The 24,601-nt window shown below is 34.3% G+C and overlaps 1 protein-coding gene across 2 annotated transcripts in view; it reads right to left on the reverse strand.

The window, feature by feature from the left end:
• FBXL17 (F-box and leucine rich repeat protein 17) overlaps window positions 1-24,601 on the reverse strand; it is a 277,370-nt gene that overhangs the window by 167,269 nt on the left and 85,500 nt on the right. For both annotated transcript variants that reach the window (XM_038123763.1, XM_038123764.1), the window contains exons 5-6: window positions 23,499-23,606; window positions 14,827-14,957 (exon numbers count right to left, since the gene is read on the reverse strand). In XM_038123763.1, the coding sequence (XP_037979691.1) occupies window positions 14,827-14,957; window positions 23,499-23,606 (239 nt within the window). The remainder of the gene's footprint in view (window positions 1-14,826; window positions 14,958-23,498; window positions 23,607-24,601) is intronic.

Below are 24,601 nucleotides of genomic sequence, written 5' to 3' on the forward strand. Positions count from 1 at the left end.
GTATCAGTTTTTTAAGACTAGGTTCATAATACAGACTTTATAACATATCATTAAGTTTCACCTCATATTTCTAGAACAGGGTTTGATCTTAATGTATGACTAAGTCTGGGCACTCTACATTTATTAGTGAAACTTCTATGTTGAAAAATACCTTCTTTATGGAAGATTCTGTAAAAAACTTCACTTTGATGTTCCTGAACAAACTCTGCATAACATGCATGAATATATATATCTCTATATACATAGATATTATCCAATATTCAGTATTTCAAAGCAAAACTATTTTGAAATTTGACGAAAAATCAAAGCATTCTATTGAATGAAGAAATCTTTATAAAGAAAATTGCAGAACATCACCTCACACTGTATGTAATTGTTTTAAGAATTTGTTTTCCAAAAGTGAAGGGATTTTGTGCAACTTTTGTTTCCAGACATTTACAAGCATACCACTATTGAATGTTGTTTTTTACCTTGAACATAGCTGGGTTACCTATGTAAACTATACCGCCAGTGAATTTTTAAATACTGTAAGCTGAGAACTGATGCTCAGCTGAAGTAACTAAAAATCATTTATTTTTTCTGTAGCCCTTTTAACATATAATTATGTTAAATTATGAACAACATATATGAATCTTATATGACATATGACTTGCTATAATAAGGTAGTTTAAAGCAAGTTTTTGTTTAACACCACTGTTCTCGTGGCAATTGCTGAGAAAGACTAACTGTAACAGGCAATAAGCAGGACACGAACATGGGTTTCTAAGGCCTTCCCTCCTGATAAAATGAATAGCATAACTTGCAGTCTCTGAAAGAGAAGCTTTTCTTTGCTCTGTAATACTTTTTTAACCCTTTGAATGCTCAGAAGGATGATGTAAAATGAGGCTTGAAAGGGAAGCAAGATAAATGATTTGCTGACAAAAAGCTGAAGATCCAGTGACAAATTCTATCTAAACTCACTTTTTGAGCCCTTGTGTTAGGGCCTGAGGACTGCAAAAATATGTGTTAAAAATCTCTAGTCACCTAAACTATATTAATGTGTTAGTAAGACTGTAAATAAAAAGACCAGCTATTAGGGAAAGATCTAGAGAAGAATAAAACCCTGCCTGCCACCTGCTCTTACTTCTCTCCAAGCAGTTTCCATTTTGGAAGCCAATTTAAAAAAATGCTTCAAGAAGTTTTTTTTAAAGGTCTATCAATCACTTACAGACACTTATTATGCAAAATTCTAGAAAACATTTCTATGAAAAAAGGAAACATAAAACCAACTTAAACTCTACATATTCCTTTAACTTCTAAAAGGTTCATGTTTTATCTTAATGTATGTTACAGTACAGTATTGTACATTCATTGTCTTTAGGTACTTGGAGCAGTACTTGAAGAGACCAATCGATCCATAGCTGTTAAGAAATAAATTCCAATTTCAATGTTTTCTGATTATTACGCTAATAAAAATGGCTACAACAGTGAAAATTCAAACTCTAACTTTTGTACTCCTTTTTACAAAACCTGTGGTTTTCACATTGCTAAATCTTATTTATTTCATAGAATTCATAGGTATTCTAATTAAGGGATATATGAACATATCACCATTTACACCAGGGCTAATCAGAAAAATCTCTGCAAACTTCATTCAGCAAATATTTGACAGCATTGACCACTGGAATACATTCATTCTACAGAACAACAATTAGTCAAAGCAATGTTACAAGCTAAAATAAGAGTTTTATGTGCTACCAAAAATTCTTCTGAAATGCTTATTTTACAATTCGACCTGAAGTCTTTCAGCACATTCTTAACAGCCCTCAATTCTGTGGTAAGACTTTTTCAAAACATGACTATGTTTTAATTAGAAAATTAAATCTGTCAGGGACGGCAAAGAAGAGTGTTTATTACAGCATTCCAGGATAGTAACCTATAGTAATAACAATCAACAAAACATCTTTTAGAAGAGAATTATACAAGAAACTCTTCATAGTAAGAACATATATCCTTTTGCTTAGAGCAGATGTTTAGAACAATTGTTAAGCATCACAGGTAAGGAGATACCTAGATTAAGATATTACTAGAAAAGCTAGTTTTTACTCATATTTTTTCACATTGCAGCTGATCTGAAACTGCCCCTCAAACTCAATCAACCTAGAAGAAAACAAGTCCCCAGACAAGGTGGGGATAGGTTAGATTCAAACCCAAGCAAAGACCTCAGCCAACCCAGTTCTAGTTGAAATGCAGACACGCCACTGGCCAGAGAGGTCCCATCCAATCAATTATCTGAGCCCAGGAAACCCAAAGCCCATATAAAAGCACAGCCTTTTCAACTCATTGCTGTTTGCTGATAACCCACAGTGTTCTGTCATGTGTCTGTCTCCAACCCACGACTCCACACAACAGTATTTCAATTCTCTTTTTTCTGGATGCTAAATGCAAAACCAAAACAAACACAAACCAATTTTATTTTTCTTGGAAGTTTATACAGTTTTAAAATAGAATGGATTTTTGTGGGTTTATGCTGAATTGAGGGTTGAATATAACCTAAAATTTCTGAGTTACTCTTGTTATTATGTAAAATCAAGAGCATCCATTACATTTAGCTCCAAGCTACAATAATTATTAGCTGTTCTGCTGCTACTGTCATCAACAAGAGACCAGAAACAGGCAGGAAAGCAGTCCAAATGGAGACCACTGAGAACAACTAAGTTACACAGAATGTATTTCCCTTTTTCTCTGGTTGCCCCAGGAGAGTCTAATATCATTTAAAATTCCTGACACGGTCTCCCAGGCCAGAAGACAATTAATGGATGAAAGCTTGAGCACGCACTTTTTATTTTCGCCCTGCTGAAATGCTAAAGGATGGCACAAATTTTCTATGCTAAATTCTGCTGGCTGTTCTACTGTGTCTGAAAGTAGAAATGGAACTACAGTTTGCAATACAGATTAGAGAAACACTTTGGGTAGCAAATGGATATATATTTTATACATGCAAAAAATATATCACACATGTGAGGAAAGGTATTCTCTCAACACAGCCTGAATATGTCAAAATTTAAAGAACCCCCTTAAAAGAAATCAAAACCACTAGATGCAGACATGCAAAAAAGAAACCACTGAAAATGCTCAGTCAAAAGAAATACATAGATTGGAAGAAAATAGAGCTATACAAGGTAAGATCTTCTATTTTAAGTAATTTTTCCGAGTAGGCAAGTATCTTCAGTATCAGAAAAAACAGAATGAATATTTGAATGCCATCTGACAGGCCTTTCTAAGTAATATTTTGTACACTTTTTAGCCTAACAAGCAAATTGTTATGCCTTGTTGATGAAAAGCTCCCAAGAGCAGCATGGAAAAGCAAGTTATGCAATAAAAAGGTACCTAGTCTTCAAGAGTAAAATTTATCTGAATCAATTCAACAGGGACATACATATTTCAAGAGTGCATATCTTCTCAGTGACAGTAATCAGAGCCATAAAAAATTAAGTTTGTTTGATCCTAAGTTGATTTATGTACGATTTATAAACATGTTGAAAACATGTTGGAATGAATGTAATTCATATACCAAGCATAGAACTAATTAAGGACTATAAAAGGCCTTTTGTTTCCTGTTAGTATTATGCAAATCAAATGTATCTCCCAAATTTACTCTTCCAGTCCAGGAATGGCTGGATTTTTTTTCCCTTTTATATCAGCTCATGCTTGATTTTCCAGATTGAAATAAATTGTGCAATGCTACTTCAGTAGCATTGAAAAGGAGTTTCAAGGAGCTTAGAAACATGAATTGGCAAAACTGCATAAGTCCTAATAAAGTCGAGCTAATAGCAATATGTATCTGGAAAGAATTAGAGGAGGGCAGAATAATTTGTAGATAATCCACTATATACATTTGTGAGTTTGAAATTCAGTTTTATAAATTAATTCCCATTGTTCAACAGTAGATTGAGAATGAAAATTAGCCTTTGGGCTCTGTTCTATTCTGCACTAGGCAGAGTCCAGAAGCAGCTGATTAATCTTTCTGGCAGCCAGGCTTTTTAGATGCTGCATTCAGCCTCAGGTTTTGAAACAAAGGCTTTAGCATCACTAACTATTGGTAAAATCTGACTGAAATGTACTGTGGCTTCAGCAAAAAAAATGCGACTGACATATTACTCCTCAACAACAAATTACAGTAAATCAGTCTTAAAAACTCGCCTAGATATAACTCTTAGGATTTCCCTAAGTCTTCCATAAGTCTTAAGACTTCCCTAAATAGTTCCTAATAATAGTTCCCTAATAATTCATTCATCCAACACCTTTAACAGACCTATTCATATGCAAAAATTTGTTATTAACCATCCAGAGAATATATTATATATGTATGTGTATATTTGCATACAAAAAATGAAATATAAAGGCAAAAGCATAAACTTCAAGGCACATTCTTTTTGAAAGAAAATTAACAAAATATAAGTAACAATCAAAATCATTCCAAAACTGTAACTGCACTGATCTCAAATAACAAGTGTTATTTGTGTGTTACTTTAACACACAATTTGTTTTTTGTGAAACCAGATGTATCATGTATGGCTTGTTATTCTGATGACTTCTATAAAATGTTCATTTAGAAGTATATTAGTTAATTTTCCCAGAATGGAATTAAAATATCAATTACTAATGACTTGTCATTTCTATTTGTGAAGGTTCTTTTTCTAAAACTGAATGGAAGACCAATCTTTTTATTTTACTTGGAAAGCTTGGAAAAGCTTTCCAAGTAGGTTGACATTTCATTGCAGCTTGCCTTCCCTCCGTCTATAGGAAACTTAAGGAACAAGTCAGGAAAACTCTACTGGCAGTGTTTTGCCTAGAGACAATTCTTTTAATTAGGAGTACTTTTCATTTACTAGAGATCCATATACTTCACTGAAACACCTCTACTAATGACAAATTGACAGGTGTTGGCTAGCTTCAGCATGTCAAGAGGTAACAGGATTTCTTTTCTCAATGGAAAGAGAAGTACTACTGTACAGAACTAAGCAGATCCAAGAAAGCAAAGGTGGCTTTTACCCTGTGTGAAACTAAGCAGCTAAGCACAGATGGGATTTTCATCAGAAAAAATGATCATGTCAAAGGCAATAACCACCTATAAAAACGTTCTAAGGTAACTGAGGAAAAATATGAAAATTTGAAATACAAAGCACTAAGAGCAGGTAAACTAGTTTTATTTTAACTCTATCCTTTGGAAACAAGACAGAAAGTCCTGTTCGCTTCCTCTCATGCTCTGGGAGGTGTTGCAAGGACTGGGGGGTGGGAATGATAATACATACAGAAAAAAAACACTGTCTTTGGAAACAAAATTTTTGATACTGTGTTGAAAGGGAGCAGACTACAAACCTCAGTCTGGAGTGACTGGAACTTGGCAAATTTCTTCCAATGCACAGTATTTGGAATTGCTCTTAACTCTCTGACTACCATGGACTCACAACCATCTGCTAAATGCCACAGGATAGACAAATTGGACTTTATCAGATAAAGTCTGAAGGGGAGGGAAAATTAAGACAAGAAATAAAACAGAGTAGGAGATGGTAATTGGTACTGGAAAGACATGGAATGAATGCAGGCAATACACAATTTTTCCCACTCCTCACAATAAGCAGTAACATAAATGATGCTGATAGCAATGTTTCTAATTCCTTGTGGGCCTTCTTTAGGACTTCCTTGACTAACACATCTTCCAGAATCAGGAGATAATGGTCTGTCTAAACATGTCATGACAAACTTTAAAAAATCAGAAGCAGGCAAGGAATATGACTGCTGTGGTGGACCTCACTTCATGTACCTCCACCTACCTTAACAATCAAAATACAAACTAACACAAGAGGTTAGTATTAGAGTCACCATTTGGAAGAGGCCTGGAAGGCATCTAGAATCCTTGTCTCTAAGGAGGAAGACCTCACAGCCTCTCTGGGCAACTTGTGCTCAGATGGTGGTCAGCCACCATCACAGTGAAGAAATGTTTTCTGATGTTCAGAGAGAACCTCCCGTGTCAGTGTTTGCCCACCACCCGTCACTGAGCATCACTGGAAAGAGCCTGTCTCTGCCCTCTTTATTCCCTTTTTTCATGTGTTTATGCACATTGAGCCTTCTGTTCTCCAGGCTGGACAGCCCCAGTTCTCTCAGCCTGCCCTCACAGGACAGCCTGCTCAAATCCCTCCATCTTATTCATGGTCCTTTGCAAGACTCTATCCAGTATGTCCACATCTTCCTTTTACTGGGCAACTGAGAAATGGACATAGCATTCCCAGCATGCCAGAATGACAGAAATTATAGAAGTTATAAATGAGATATAAGTGTTTTTGACAGTGAAAAATTTAGGCTATATTTAATGACTGGGAAGGATTTTTCCTGTCTTTTCTGTCTGTATAGAACTGTGAGGCCTGGGAACACTCTGCCCCTCTGAAAGCTAGCTGGACAAGCTGGCTGAGTCCTAGCTCCCTTCAGGCACATGGAGATGAGTATTTACCAGTTTCTTCTCTACTCTGTGAGACTAAAAACTAGATACATGGACTGAAGGAAGTTTAAGACCAATTCACCATGGTTCTGAAAAACAGCAAATCACAATCACAAGGTATGAACAGAAGTCAACAAGATTTCAAGCAGAGAGACACAGTTTTAGCCTTTTAAAATTTTTATTCTTTGTGTTGCTCACTTTTTTTTCCCTGACTATATCCTGTAGGCATCTCCATGACCACCACTTTAAATTACTGCTTATTTTCCTCGTTACATTATTACTGCATTTCCAGTGCGTATACTATAATACTGCAAGTTATTCATTCTGTCAGCTCAACTTCCACTTCATCACTATCTTCCTCTTCCAGCTGAGTGCAACTTTTCAAAGGTACATTTAATTCCTGTATCCTTTACAAGTCAGTACCTATTGGTTAATCTTGAATTCTAAAAACAAAATGCTCCAACATTTAACATCACAGAAAATTCAGAATATACCAGCTTTTTGGTTTTAACAAAAGAAAAGCAGGGCTCGCTAAGTAACCGGATCAGGACTGAAGATAATTAATATGCAGCATCTCACACATTTCCTGTTTATATGATTTCATGATCCCACCTAAAGATAAGTTTATGCTCACCCACACATATGCAAAGAAAAAAACCCCACCAAATAATTGCTATTTTTTTTCTTTTTGAGTCTAGAACCCATGCAGCAGGAAACAGCCTAAAGTGAATTTAGAACATGGTTATGTTCCTTTCAAATGGTATTTACACTGGATATACTGACAGGTTCTAAACAATACAGTCAGTGCAGTAAATCATTGGGACATGCATTCGCTTTTCTCTCATCTTTTCAAGTACTGTGTCTATTCTGACTGCATGGTGAATTATAGGTTGCAACCTCAGAATATAACAGTAATTGCAATGAAGACTACATCTTCTTTTCTAAGCCAAGCAGGGTAGTTTTGGGGTATTTTTTTAAATTTTCTGTACTGCTTTAAATTATAACACTGGAAGCATTTTATCTGTACAGAAATTATATATATATACAAAATCTTTCCATTTTCCTCATGATGCAATGAGGAATCAGATTTATAAGACACTGTCATTTCCATGCCTTCAGGGAGCATTGCACTTTCTTAATTTCTGTAAGGAATGTCATATAGAAAATCATCAAGCCACATTTTGTGTCAAGTCTGCCATTTTTAATTACTAGCAACTAAGTTTAAGAAATTTCTCCTTTGGTTTAACAAGTGCATACCTATCTTGCTGAATTTTTTTTTATGCCATAACTCATAAAATTGTTTAGGCTGATGCTTGTCCCTTGCACTAAATTACCAACTAATCACAGGAGATATTTATCATCTCAAGTTTTTACATGAGAATTGTCAGACTTAATCACCCTCCTCATATTTTCACTATTTACAGACCGTCATTTATCATACATTTCAGCAGTGTGACAACAGTGGACTATTTTCCCCATTTTTCAAGTACGTTAAGAAAGACAAAAGCATGGCAAATCATGACAAGAGCTTGAAAGTTTTACTGTCTGATAACATCCACTTCCACCAAAAATGGCCCCTAAAAAAACTATTTCTTTTAATACCAGCTTTATCTCAGTTACAGAGATAAGTAGAATTAGGAGGCTAAAGCTAATAAATGGAAAGTTACACTTGATTATATAAAATGCAATCTGATTTTTATCATCAGTTAAATTCTGCAGATAGTACAAGAGCGATCTATTCTAATCAAATGTTTGTAAAAATTAATTTCTTTGATAACAGTGCTGAAGAAACAATTCCCAGAAGCCTGTATAACGTGGGTCCGGGGCACGTTAATAGAAGTTGAAAAGATGACTAACACTGGTAAGGTTAGTGAGTTCTGGGGTAACTGCTGAGATATGTGTAGAATCATACCCCACATTCTTTTTCCACTGCACTGATGAGTCAGAAAACATTTAAAACAAAGATACCCAGAATAGCACAAAATATATGGCCACTGCTTAATTCTCGAGGAAGTTCATCCTGCACCCGTGGGCATGAAAGGTGCCATTCTCACACAGTACTGCACAACAAGATCAAAATTAAATTATGTAAGATATAAGAAAACACTGAAGCATAAATGCTACCTCAGCATTCACAGCATCACAGAATTGAGCTGTGGGGGATCCATGCTTGGATCCCCTACCTGTTCTTTATGAACCGTACCCCATGGAAAAAACCTACAATGGAGCAGTCCTTGAAGAAGTGCAGGTTATGGGTTGGACATACACTGAAGTAGTTTGTGCAGGAGAATATGGAAGTGTGGGTAAGGATACCTTAAATACCTGCCAGGTGGGCACCAGTTGCTTCTCAGCCCCCCTTCCTCAGCAGGAAGGGGTATTATTATTATTATATATTGTTTGGGGAACAAAATAAGATGAAAGAGGCATATAGGTCAAGATAAGGAATAGGAAATCACTTGCCCTCTACACAAAACAGACTGGGTTTGGAGAAACTGATCCAGTTGCTAATTAGACAGAGCAGGATAATGAGAAATAAGAACAAATTTAACAACACCTCAGCTGCCATTTATTCCTGAGCAAAGTTTACTCCCAACTCCCTTCTCTCTTCTCCCAGAGGGCAATGTGAAATGTGGGCCGCAGTCAGCTCACAATACTTTTCTCTGACGCTCCTTTCTACTCATACCCTTCCCCTGCTCCTGTGTGGGTGTCTCATTTCACTTTATCCCACTACTCTGGACTAATCACAAAAGGGGTGTTTTTTTCTTTTTTTCATTTAAGGAAAAAAAAAAAATACAAGACCCAGAACTTAAAGTCAATAAAGAAAATTGCCATGCTTAGGTGTATTCTTTGTCCAACTTCTGTGCTTTGTTCTGAACTTTTAAAAAAACTTGACAGTCAGTCTCAAATCATTTCACAAAACATCTGCAGGGTAAAGCAAATTTTCTTCTAAATTTAATTAAAAAGTATGACATTTGAAAGAGTGAGTAATTCTAAAAGTAAAATTGATTTGTGTTACATTATTTCAGTTGTTATTGAGTTCAAGTTTTTAACGTAGCTGACTAAACATCTGATAAATATATAGAGTACTCTAAGGAGATCCCTCAGATAATTCAGAACAGCTTAAATTAAATTAGAATAAAGAAATGCTAGTATTCACCTAGAGTGATTAATGACAAATACTGTATAAAAGCACAGTTATTTTCTATATCCACAAGTGCAGATTATACGATATTACAGGAATAAGTATCAATGCTCTTGAATTACATTGCAACTTCAGTCACATCTGAAGTGATGAATAATAAGATGCTATATTAGCATTGTAGTCATCAAAGTTAAAATGGACATTTTTGATTAGGAAAAACATAGGCAAGATGAAAGCCTTGAATTCTTCCTTTAGAAGCAATTTTATTAAAACAATTTCCAAATCAAATATGCAGAGACTTTTAATTTCAGGAGGAAAAAACTTTTTCTTTTATTTTTCCAGAAAATAATTCTAGTGCTCACTAACCTTGGATTTTATAAAAAATACACTGTAAGAACTGAGCTACTATTGTGATGCTCACATCTGCTAGTGAAATGCTGGGGCATTTAGATATACCAGCAGCTCTGGGACTAAACACAGTAGCTAATCTCCTGCTGAGATAATCTTCAGCATTGTATTCCCTACCCACAACAAATCCAGGTCTCATCAGATGCTCCTAATGCTGATTACATGGATTTACATGAACTCATGGTAGGCAGTCAATATAAAATTTTGAACACTTCTCTAATGTATGGAAGACCACATTAAAAAAATTTACTTTACTAAGTAACAATGTGGAAACCCCAAAATGCTCTGTGCCAACAACTATGATACCCAGGTCTGAGAAATTGGCAGTGCATCAGTGACTTAGTCAAATAAAGTAGATGGAGACTCTCTGAAGGTAAATTCTCCTTTCTCCTGACTCTGAAGCTGTACAAACAGTTTTTCAGGCTTATGGTCTGTTTCCATGTTTCCCCTGAATTTCTTTTGTATGTTGACTTCCTGACTGCTCTCCTTGTGAAATGTCTGTATTTTCAAGTTCCTCTGTCCTGGACTCCAACCATAACCCTCACCAAGAAATCTTAATCATTACAGTGTGGTTAGACTGTCCCATTACACTGCCTACTATGGTTCATCCATGGTGGATTTTCATGGAAACACAAAAGAAGAAAGAGCCATTTACTCAGAAATGGAATAATGAGACTACATCGGGGTTTTCCTCTTGTGCTAACAGCTCAAGGAGGTGCACATTAATGCCTCTCTTCCCCTCCATCACCACTCAGAAGTCCAATGATGGTTAGCAATACCACCACAATATAAATAAGCAAAATTCCCACTGTTTTACTGTGCCATGGAGATATTGCATGTCATCTTCCAAGTCACAACCATAACTTGCTCTCAACAATATCCAGATGCTCTGCAAATCTTAGCACCTGCTATCAAAGTCACCCACAACGTGTGTAATAAATTACATGAAAAAATACAGCTCTCTTGAGACATTATTACAAGAACATGTAGCACCACCTACAGAGAAAGAACCAAAATTCTTAAATGGTTGGGAAAATATTGTCCTTTGACTGTAAAACTAATTGATAATTTTGTATTGCAGGTGAAATCTTATCCTGGGTGAGTGGCAGTGCCATGGCACTAAAGATTCTCACTGTACCTGTAAATAAAGTTCCTTGCCTTATCTGCATTATTCCTCTCTTTCTAAAAAGAAACATAGATACAGTAGGGGCTGGCAAATATCTTCTACACAAATATTATATAAATATAAGGAAATATTTCAGTAAGACGATGACTGAAGGAAGCAGAAACACTCTTAAGATTTCACAGTCACTGCATAGCTTTTAAATGTCTGTCCCTAAGTGAATTATGTAATACAGATGTTGAAGTGAATTGCAACTCTCAGTCCACAGTGATGAGACTCACAAAATAAAGTTAGACCGTCTGCTGTTTGCTTCCTGATCATTATGGACATAATAAATAGCAGATGTTCCTCAAACTATTAAAAAACCCACATACCCCTGAAAACTTTGCCAGCACATCATACTACATTTCCTGAATCCCCCAAAAGATTATTTCTAGATGCTCTGGTTTTACTTCATCAACTTAAATTCAAAGGAACAAGGGCAGTGACCATAAAAACAACTTCAAGGTGATAAGGTTACCGAAAGCAAGCTTCAGAGTATATTATTCACCTCACCACGTACAAAGAACACAATCCTTTCCAATTACAAAGACTTGATGTAATCTACCCATGATGAAAAGAATTTGCAAGCTTGGTTTCATTCACATTTGAAAGAAGTAGGATTGTTTCTATAACAAACATAACCAATCTGAAAAATAGTATATGAAGCTTTTGAGTGAGCTGTAATACTTAGAGAAGAAATCATTATGTTAGATTACTTCAACACATGTTTTATTATCTTGCTTAACTCAAACTTTTAGGAACTTTTTTACAAGTCATCAGAAGAAACCTGTTTTTCCTTCATTTTAAAACTAATGCCAAAACTATCTCAACTGAACAAATTTTTTGCATTAGGTAAATTATTTTTTTAATTGCCCCACATAAGCTTTTTAGATGCATTTGTCCAAAACAAAGAAGAGCTCTAATCAAAATACAGAAACAATGATCTTAATCAATTCTTCCATATGCAGAAGAATCAGAGCAACAAAAATGTTAGCAAGTGCCTGCCAAGCAGAGCTCTTACACTCGGAAAATTTAAGTTATTCAAGAAGAAATGCAATGATCACAGGATTAACTCTAAACACCATGTCACAAGCAAGAAAGGACTATATGTGTCCTGGAGTTATACTCTTGCTTATGGAAAGAATTTTAATGGATTTCTAGAAACAATCATGAAATCTAAAAGAAAGTTTTAAAACCAGTGACTTATTTTTGCCAAGCCATAATCAACTACCTTTAAGAGCTACTTAGTTCTTTTAAGTTATACTGGTATTTAAAAAACTTCTGCGTTTTCTTTCACACTCAATATTACGCACAAAGAAATGGAGCAGAACAGTTTTCCAAGGCTTTAAAGAAGCCTCAGCCCTCAGTTCTCTAAAGGGACCTGAACACTGTCCTATTAAGTTTGAAAAGATGTGGAATACAAGTCCTATGTAGCCGGATCTCACAAGTAAACCTGCTTGATAATGGGGTGGGGAGTGGGGGAGAGGTGGAACCATTCTTTATTTTAAAACCAGCAATCAGGAAAAACATTAGACTGCTACTATCTCATATGCACTGGAAAGGTGTCAAGAGACAGAATCTCCTCTGACATTCCCTTTGACTAGGAGTCACCCAATGGCATTTAAAAAAAAAAAAAAAGTTAAGCTCAAATAATTAACCAATTTACCTAATTTAAATTAATTTGCATTTTAACCCAAGTGCCTGAACAGTACTGTGAGCTTTTGAAAGCTCACCTGTATTCTCAAAGTGGGTACACTCAAAATACTGCACTAAACTGGTGTTTTCTTCAAATAAAATCATATAGTTGTATCATGTTCCTTTTATATAATTTTCCATTATTCTTAATTGAGCTTTTAGCAGGAGTAAAGCAACCAACTTTATTCAGTTCAGACTAGTATGTGGAATTTCATAGGAAATAGGAAAAATATCTGAATTGTCAAATAACTGCTTCAGATTTACAGGCATTAATTATTTTCTAAATTCTCTCTTTTTTCTTAAGCTAGAAGATAATTCAAATTTACAAACTTTAATTGTTATATTAAGTACTAGCAAGTACAGTCAGAAAAAACATTAAATGGAAAACCCTAAGAAACAAAAATAAACAACTAAAAGATACATACAGAAGCAGATTATCTGTCACTGCTTGAAAGGGCTTCCATTTCTTGCTAAGATTCACAATTCTTATAATTCATATTCAGTGTGAAGTTTTAGAGTAATACAGCTAGAATTAAAATATATACTTATTCTTATAGTAATTCTAATAAAGGATTTTCAAGAGCAGTTTGACAGCCATTTGGATCAAACTTAGACTGCCGTACTCAAAACATTCAAGCAGGTGGATATATGTTTCTAAGTACTTTAATTAAAACCTGAAAACTGCCTGTTTGGTTTTTTTTTTTAATTTGAATTTTTATTCTTATTATTTTTTCTAGCTTATCCTGGAATTTTCCAGTAAACTCATTTCACATGTGGAAATATCCTACAAACAGAAAGATGAGGCAACTAAATACTTTCCAAACCAATGAAGTTTCATTAAAGGTCTGACCTAAACAAACAAATCCAAAAAAAAGGTCTTAAAGGTTAAAAGAAGTTATGGCAAAAGTTACTGGTACTTCCTATTGAACACAATGCAGTTTTATTACTTTTAGAATACTACACTTTCACCAAAGTCTGAGTTCACATACACATCAGTACCCCCTAATGACTTTTGAAAACCTTGAAAGCATACCTTATTAAAAAAACCAAAAACAAATCAGGGGAAAGAAGTACAATTGCTAGAACACATTATTCTGGTTTATATGAAACTGTTTTAGAACCCTTTTCTGTTAGAAGTGTCTTTTTACCCTTTGTTTAAAGCAGCAGTAATAATTAAATAGTCTGGCAGAGGTAATCAAAAATATTCTTTCCTGTGTACCCTCAGGCACTGACTTTGCTCAATTTTTTGTTTTAAAAAAAATGTTCATCTTTAAAATTCTCATTTTTCATCTGATCTGTGATATAACTATACATAATCTTTGTCTGCATACTTGATGTTGAAATAAATTAGTTGATCAAAAGACTGGAATACAGCAGGATAGGAGGTATACTGGTCAAAAGGAAAAGGCTAGGTAATAACCCAGTGTCATTCTTCCATTTTGATTCTGAAATTCTTTGCAAAAAAACCCCAAAACCAGCCAAACAACCTTGTTGCTTTCCAAAAATACAGGAATTCCACTTATTAATTCACAAGCAGTTAATTTTTATTTATATAGTCAAACATACGCTTCACTGTTTGAGTGCATATAAATTTATCTAAATCCTGGACATCTACTGAATGAGTCAGTTCAATAGCAATTGAACATTTCAATCACTCTTCATACAGAGCACATTCTCCTGAAATCTGCATTGAACAAATTAGTGCTGCCATCTGGTCATAACTAAACTCTTCTCCATTGCAGAAATAGGCAAACACTCCACCAAATAAGTGTCTGGATGATTTACCCATAACAAGCAAGAACAAGCACTCAGCAAACACTGTTTGCTTTAATCAATCTCCTCCAACCCCCAAGCCATGAGGAATTATTCTCAACTAACAGAATTTAACTAACAGTTAAATTTGCATTACACTGCCTTTGGATGCTCTAATGAAGTTACCTGTCATTAATGATCCAGTTCAGACACAGATTGAGAGAATTAAGGTTTTTGCATCTCTTTACTATTTCCATCACGGTTTCATTGTCCAGTTCTGTGATATGACGTAGGTCCAAGCTTGAAAGATTTCTTAGCTATTGAGACAAATATGAGAGAAAGAAATAATCTGAAATTCATTCACATACATAACTGTTGAAAAATTGTTAATTTTTTTGGAAGTTGCACAGTATGTGCACAGTAGTTGCACAGTAGTGTGCAGTATGTGCACACTATTCAAGCTAGTCATGAAAGATATGATTACTACATCTTTTACAAAAAGCAAACATATCAGAGATATTCACAGAATTCAGCTTGAGCAAAGCTGTGATTCAGGCACTCAGTTACTACACAAAATCCAGACATTCTCACTCAAGGTGTCATAGAATCTACAATAAGTGCCCACGCCCTCCTCCTCCTCTTAAGTACATGGAGTGTAAGATACCAAGGTAAAATATCAACTCATTTAGCCATAAGAAAAACAAGGCATGGAAGGAAGTGAGACAGCATGTCTGTGCTTAGATTCAAATGAATTAATGACTCCAGAGTATAAGGCTTTCAAAGTAAACAGATAATACAAACTCCCTGGAAAACACAGTATTTATACTGTAGTCTCACCTGCACAGTTATCAATAACATATTGGATATTCTAAACAACAAAATTTGGAGTTACAAAATAATATGATTAGGAGTTATGCACTAATTAAACTGACTTACTACTAGTGTTAATCATTCTTGTGTCCTTCAGAAACAAACCCTTTTACAACTTTTATGAGTTATGGATGCAAAAAAAAATTGTACACACTTCTCCAGTATCACTTCAGTCATAATAACCTCCAAGTACTGTTTGCTTTTTAAGCTGTCTGAAATAATCTCTGTTATACTCTGGAAAAATAATTGCATTAGGCAATATTGACACTTTAATTAAATTTACTTTCCCTGTAAGAGAGAAAAAATGATCCTCATCAGTGATTTAAGTCACTAAGGATTTGATTAGGTAGACATCCAGCTGAGATCACATAATTGGTCCACTTCAGTAGTTAATTATTAAGACAATGTATTTAGGACAGGTGGGTAGGGGGAGAGGAGGCAGCATGGGGTGAGAAGAAAAGAATAACAGAAAAAGAAAAGGATTTCAAATGTAGGTAGCCTTCCACAGAAAGTGGAGTTTTGTTCTTTAAGTTTTTAACAGGCTCCAAAAAAAGCTGACATACTACATACAAACTACATACCATTCCAAATAATTCTGCAAAAGAAGTGTAATATCAAGAACCCTCTCCTCTGAGGAACACCTGCAGAGTACATCTACAGAATGGGCAATACCTAGGACAATAATATTTGTAATATTATGATACTACCACAGGTATCACTGTGGAGGTAACTTGCTGTATTCCCACTGAAATTCTGAAAAACTTTTTTGCGTATTAGGGAGCAGAGCATATAATGATTGATTACTGTGTTGGTAAAAGAGACATCTTTTACAAGCCCTGTCTATTTTCATTTCACACATACTGCACCAGCATGAAGTTTATCTTCTATGTGCCGAAAAAAAGCTCACAACCAATTTCTCATTTTTTCCTGCATGAATTACAAGAAGGGGAAGCTTTCAGCAGCTGTAAATTTCCCCACCTTCATACAGCTATTCATACTAGGTATTTCAGCCTTTAAACCATGCAGGCAATAATGTGGTCTATGCCTATGACCTATAAAATACACCTGCTGGACAATTCAACAATGAGTGTGTTCTATGACATTAAACAACTAAGGAGACTTAAAACACACATAGAAAATCTTCCTACTTAAGAAAACCCCAAGCTTTCTTTCTCAACAACATTCTTCTTATGAGAAGATGACAATATGGTGATTTTTTTGCCATTATTATTACATTCAGACTAAAACATACAAATATACACTAAAGTATCAATGCACGGAAAGGAGCCAGTGCTCCTTTAAAAAATGCCTAAAAACTGTGTCTTTAAATTAGGTAAGAGATAATAACCATATATTATCTACCTCAATGATGCAATGATGAATGCAGCAGAAAGCATTTGTGGTTTCCCAGGAAAAAAAAAAACCAACATTGGCATTGCATGTCTGGAATCAAAAACTAAACTGATTTCCTAGTACTCCTTTCCACCAAATTAATAGGGTTTTCAAGGCAGATTTTGTCCTTTACCATAACAGAAGAATGATCATTCCCTCATTGCTTCATTCCTTCACACTAGTAATAGTCTATCTAATATTATAGTCAATATACAGAAACTCAACCATCACTTGCCTTTTTTACTGTTACATTCCTTCATTTTAAACACCTGACCTACTTTGACAGGTTAATTCTTCTTTTTCTCAGGCACAACATACTCAAGGAAGAAAACCTTTGTATCTTAGAAGTTTGAAGAGACTGTTTCAGATTGATATACACTCAAGTATAATATGGTCTCCACAACCTCGAAATTGCCATTATAGAAATGTCAATGGCTTTCAAGACCTGCAGAACTGAATACACACTTGCTTTTGAGACAATTTTGGATCAATCTGAATATGACAGGATATCTCCCTGCCTACTTAAGAGGTATCAATATCTCATTACTGGTGAGAGAATTGCAATAAATGTGTGTGTAATCAATTTTCATTCATAAAAATAACATATATACCTTAATGACAAATTTTGTACTTAATATCTTACCTGAGAAGTAATTTTAGGGGAAAAATGCTACAATCACTACTATGAAAAAATTGGAAGGAAAAATATGTAAGTCTTACATTCTAATACTAACCCTCACAGCTAAAAGTAGTATGATATTAAAAAGAAAGACCAAACTTCTCCTAAGTAGATAATTAAAAAACAGACGCTAGACTCTACTGTGCATTCATAAATTCTGATATTAAAATAGTGTACCTTTAAACAGCATTCATTCAAGAGAAAGAGGATAGTCTGTGACTTAAATATTCAACCTTACAGAATTAGGATTAATATTTTTCCTTTTGTGTTTTTTTTTAACCACAACTTATTTTATTCACACAGCAACACCATTTTACTGAGCAATTTCAGGGCCCTTCTTCTGCAGATAAACAAGCTTTTCTTGAAATCCTAATTTTATAGCTTTGCAAATAAGCATGCATGAGCAGAATTTAAACTTTGAACTCAGCTACATCCGTCAAAATGTTTTAATGGAAAAAGGAATATCTAATGTGACAAAACACACAATGCAAATAAGTAGGCAAAGGGCTTAAAATATGAAACAGAAAAAACAGAATTTTTAAAAAGCAGCAACACAAACTAATTTTGTGTAACACATTCTTATAAACACATTCTTGCTGAAATTACTGATTATACTTACACAAAAGTAATGATATCATTACTTTCGGATCTCAGATATTTTAAAATATGCTAAAACTTTTCAGGTTTTTAAATACTTTGGTTGGTTGCCTTAAATGAAATTTTATGCCAAATGACATACTTGAAGATTCAGAGTTTATCATACTGTTTGTGTGCCTGAATGTCATGCAATTATTAAGATTTCTATATTGACTACTGAAACATGGAATATTAAAATATGTGCAGTGCTTTAGGTGATAGAAAATTACTATTACCACTGGGATCATAGGCAATTTAAGTGTGGGTGTATCAACTCCTGTGAATATTTAGATGTTATTGTATTGAAATTGCTAATGTAATGGGTACGTAATTTTTTTCCTATTGCCACATTTTTTCCCATTTCCACAATTCCTGTAGATACACACTGCCCTGAAAAGCATAGAAGAGAACAAAAGTATAGAATCACTTAGGTTGGAAAAGAACTTTAACCCTGAGTCCAACTGAAACCTAAAACTGCCAATTTCACTGCTGAACAATTCATGTAAAATTAATCCTCTTCAGTCTGACAGCCAAATAATTTCAGAAGGAAAGTCCTTATAAGGACTTAATGAGATTTAAACTCAGATCTTTTGCTAATTAAGCTTAATTTTCTTGACACTCTGTATACATGCCTTCAGGGAATAAACTGCTCTCTGACTTAAATTTCCAAAAGTAAATGTATAATTGCAGGAAATGTAAAACAGCAACATGAAAAAAACTGTAAACCACATTCTTTGAATTGTAATGTCAATTGAATCTACAAACTATTTTTTAAAAAGTCACTCACATTCATTAATTTCTACTGAGTTGTCAGAATGAACTACACAATTCAGATATACTGTGATCCTAGAACAGTAATCATACATGACCTAAAGAATTAGAAAATTATTGAATACTTACAAGGAAGACTGCTTTCCCAAAGACTGATCAAAATGTTTTACATATTATTAAGTTTTAATTTAAATTCTTAGGTAGTGAGAAACATTAAGGTTCCATTGCTTAAGTAACAAACAAGCAATCAAAAATTCTGTTGCAAGCACAAAGATTTAATTACCTCTAGAGGAGGGACTTGCACACACATATAAACTGCACGTATAGTATCTGTGTTACAAGACTCATTTCCAGTTTATAAACGATAAAAGTTGCTGTAGAATTACATTTTTACTGATTCATAGTTTACATCTTCATGTTATTTACTGTCAAGTACTTCTAATGATTTTTTTTTTTTTTGGGCAGTAGAGGGGAAGTGGAAGTTTCCTAGATCCAACACTTTCAACCATGCAGTCTTCTCAGCAATGTCTTTTTTACTTTATAGAAAGAAATGGCAGAAGGGTAAAACCATCAAATTCTTCAAAATAGCAATAAGAATCTCTTAAGAGGGACACAGTTAACTTCATTCAACAAAAATCATCAGGTTCTGTTTGACAAGATGCAAAAATGTTCGTTTACACAGCGCCATACCAGATAAAAGTTTCAAGCCAACACTCATGAAGAATGTCTCAGAATCACTGTATTCAAAAACTCTCACTTAATGCCTTTTTCCTGTCATTGGAAGACTAATATTTAAAAGGACACATTACTAAAGGCAAACAGATTGAAATAAACAATTTTTCATCTTATGAAATCCAGCTTATTAAATAAATTGATTAAGATACTGTTTTCTCTGTACCTAGCCAAAGAACAGCAATCATGCCCTTAGTCAGGAAGCTTAATGATTTTAAGATCAGAATGTATGCTGAAATACTACCGTAAAAAAAGCAAAAAGCAGAACACCTGGTGTCAAAACAAATCATTTACTAGAAGGAAATCAAACATTACCCCAGTTCAGAAAGGCTCTTGTAAAATCAGTCCTGTCATGTGTAGATTATCATTATGTATCTATCATGCTGATGATGCCTACACTGAATGAGCCCAAAAAATTTGCTCCACAAATCTAAATTTTGATTGACTTCATACTGACCACCAACTCAGACACAGATATCACTAAGTTGGATTGGACATGGGTAACTATTATGAGATGAAGAAGAAGTGCAGATCAGATTATTCCCAAAACAGTTCTTAGATTAACTGTCTTCATGCACTGGTGATTAGCAGAATAAGTTAGAATTTTTTTTCTGTCAAGGTTCTGTACAAGGATTCACACATAAATAGATGTCTGTAACAAAAATTATCAGACAGTCTGTCAGAAGTACATGGTGTAGAAGCACATATTGCTACAAAGCTATTACCCTTGCATATATATCAGAAACCAAAGGAAGAAGCCAGAGAAGTGGCTTGGTAATAAAACTATATCTAGATGTCAAGATGTGCTGATGCCAGCTGTAAAAATTCTATTAAAAATGCAACAATTAAACTGCTGAGAAGCAATTACCACAACAGGGGAGGAAAATGCCACTGCTCTTGAGGTCAAAGATGTAACATTACAAAATCACTACCTCACTACAAAGAATACAAAGTTTCTTATTCCCACACAGTTAATGAACAAAGATTACCCTTCTGGCTGATCTGGGCTCAACACAATCACCTAATGTTCACTGGCACTTTTCACATTTGTGTTGATCTTCACACTTACAGGAAAAGCAAAGTAAAAAATGACCAGGGTTAAACTCTTGAGAGACAAGGATGTGTGGATGGGAGAAAGAGTGCAAATAAGAAAAAATTATACATAGAAAGCTTATTAAATAATAAAATAAGTTATAATAAAAGATAAAACAAGAAAACAGTAAGTGGAGATGTGGTGAAAACATAAAGTAAACTAAAACACTACACATGTTCTTTTTACCTGCACAGAAGCAACATACATCAGTGTTGGACTAAATACTCTAATGTCATGGAGGAGGTAATTTATTTCTTTTGTAACAATGCTTGACACATTAAAACTAAAGGAAAATGAAACATATTCAGGTCATCAGAACAAACAACTGGTTTCAACTGAGAGTCTAACTGTGAATTGCATATAAACACACTCCTTTTTTCCCTTTCCTTTTGCCTATGTACATGAAGTGCTTCTCATCTTACCCAATAATCATTATTTACTTTATCTGCATTTTTTTCAGTTTATAATAACTTCAAGGAAAAAAGGCATCAACGTGATGACATGGTCTTGTTCAAAAAGCAATTTTTTTTCAACTGTCATTGTGTTCAGTAAAAAAAGAGTGAAAACAAACCCCAAATGTTTCTTCTTTTTCTTAAGTATACAACACTTTCTCTTCCATACCCCACAATTAGCTATTAAAAAAAGCTCTCCAACACAGCAGCACTGTAATTTAGAATTTTTCAAGTGGCATTATTTTTAAAGAGAGCTAACATTACTAGGGGGAAAATACAGTAATAATAAACCACTCAATTTTTATACATCCATCAGCCCCAAAGCAATTTCACAACCAAGGCCACTGCTGTTATCTCCAGTTTGCACACAGGAAGCAGGACAGAAGGCAACTAGGCATGTACAGCCCAGAGGGACACACTCACAGGCCACACAGAGCAAACAGCAGATTCCACATTCTCTAGGAACTACAGACTGGAATTACTATTAAATACTTATGAAACACCAGTTAAGTACTCAACACAAAACCAACCACAGATGGTTAGAAAAAAAAAATTATGTCATCAACAGATGAATTCTGGGTAAGACAGATGCAGCAGATAATGTTACTACCCGCTACAGGTCTTTCTAAAATGCCTGTCCCCATTTTTCTTACAAACCTCCTTTAAATACTGAATGGCTGCAACAAGGTTTCCCTTGAGACCTCTCCAGGTTAAGCAATCCCTAACTTTCAGTGTTATCACATCACTGTCTTTGCAGTATTCACAGTCTACAGAAGTTGCATAGATACAGCTTGAGGGAAGGAAACAGAAATACCTAAATCTCAAGTCCCAACATGAACCAATTACTTATAAAGTAATTACATACTAAAAGTCTAAGCACCCTCTTAGATATTTTCTGAAGGACTATGTTCAACTGGGTTGCTCCAATGCAAATCAGAATATCTAATAATTTATTACTATTAAACACATGAAAATCAGAAACATTAATAAAAAGTCAAGTTCTTGACTCTTCTTCAATCTAATAAATGTGATTATAAAGTCATTTTGTTGAAGGATAAGACATCTAACATTTATTAAATACTCAATAAATCTAGGTCAGAATAATGCAGTAATCAAAACATGTAGCTGAAAAGTGATCTTAGTGGAAATTTCCCACAAAGCCTTGGACTACATACCCTGTCTATGTAAAATGTCTAAATTTTGTACCTCCTATATTTATATTGTATATAAAAACATAACATGTTATATATATAACATGTAGTTATATACAGGTAGTTTTCATAGGATATGAAAATATTTGTATAATTTCTTTCTCGAACAGACATGCACACCTTTTACTCATCACTTCAATACACAGTGATTTCGAAATTGCATCCTTTGAGGTCCTATAACTTTACCATTCAAATTAATTTCCCTGGCTTATTTCTTTTTGCATGTGTTCCAAAATGTTTTCAATTCTTCTCTAGCTTCAGCTAAGCTCTAAAATTATGGAAGTCATTTACAGATATGCTGAATGGTTCTGTATAACAATAGGAGACCTTCACGGCTGCATCAAGAAAACCTTTGCTTTCACCAGTCACACTCCATTTTCATTAAATATGCTCTCTACTTCCTACCTCAAGATCTCTTTAACCATTTTCACATTTGCATGATCCTTGGAATTACTTTCAGTTACAAATTTTAATTTGATGGTGTTTGTCCACCCCATTCAAGTAATTCATTTTATTGAAAACTTTAATTACTTTCTGCAGATTCACTTAAGTTAGTTTTCCCACACATCACTCAGTCCTCTTATGCAAAACAAAAAGGAAAGAAAATAAAATGTATCTGTCACAATACCCATGTCAAATACGATGAATACAGTCAAAATGTATGTACACAGGGGGTACGCTTCTGCAACCAGAGGTCTGTCTAAATCTCTTGCAATTAGAATTTTGTATTTCAAAAAGGAATTTTTTTTTGTTTGCGATGGAATCAGCTGCAATTACATATTTTAAAGAGTTTTGACCTGAACATCACTGTTACTTGTGAGAAAATGTATAATCCCATAAATATATTTTTGGTAAAGTGTTTTATATAGTGAAATCTAAATAATGCAAATTCACTAACTTAATCATGTTTCTGTCCATGTCAGTGCTATAAATCATACACATAATTTTATCCTGGCTGACACCTATGACATGGCTATAGTCCAAAACACTAGTGACTAGCAAAAAGTAGTTATGATACTTACATTGGTAAGGTGAATGACCCCTTTTGAAGTAACAGAGCAGCCCATGAAACCAACATACTGCAGCTCAGGGCAATGTTCAGCAAAAGCTTTCACCGACTGATCTGTCACCTACAGAAAAGATAAAATGTAACAGCTGAATAGGTGATATAAGCACATACTTAACACAGCTTACGAAATTTCTACGTAACATTGGCTCATTTAGATGTTTAGTATTATTATTACCACTACTATTAATTGTTTCATGAGTTTGAGAGAGATTATTGGGTTTACACAGTTAGCATAGATATGCATGGACATATATAGATAAAAATTAGGTAGAAAAAATATTTCTGGCAGAAGGCAGAGAAAAAAGAAATACGAGGCAAGAGATGCTAGGAACCAATTCAGATCTTACTGTTGTCCTATTTATGTGCAAATAAGCCAAGAGACAATTCTATTCACTATTTTCATAAATTATATACTAAAATGAAAATATAACAAATTAGTTATTGTCATCCCATAGACATACTATACCCATTATTGACTTTGCAAAGAATTTGAATTGTGTGCTATCTTGAATTAATATCCCTTGTCTTATGTTTCTTTTTAACTAAAACACAGCAACTGAAGATTTCAACTTAAAAGTAATATTACATCTGCTTTTCAAATGAGACTAGGTAATCTCATGTTAATATAGCACTGTGTCAGTTATCAGACAAATGGAGATGTTAACTAGTTTATTACTGAGATTTATTTATTTATACAACTATTTTTTATCTATAATGAAGTTTGTCTGGTAAATTAATTAACTATAAAACACAATCTCTTATATAGATACATTGCTTTGTAAGGGTAAGTAAACTAAATGATCAAAAGCAACTTTGTGAAGAATACTGACATAAGTACACTTACAACACCTACAAGTAAGGTTTATTTTCTTTTTTTTTTATTTTTATATATTCCCAGTGCAAATGGCAGTAATGAAAAACCATGTACTGACTGTGGGAAAAAGCCTATATTTTCCAGCTACATGGCTCAGGAATGTCTCACTGTGTCTGGAATCCTAACTTTTGAATGTTGAGAACATTCAGAATTTCTGTGGATGTCTTCCTGTTCTTAGAGAA

This window comes from Motacilla alba, chromosome Z (genome assembly GCF_015832195.1).
Source record: "Motacilla alba alba isolate MOTALB_02 chromosome Z, Motacilla_alba_V1.0_pri, whole genome shotgun sequence".
In the NCBI taxonomy this organism is placed as follows: Eukaryota; Metazoa; Chordata; class Aves; order Passeriformes; family Motacillidae; genus Motacilla; species Motacilla alba.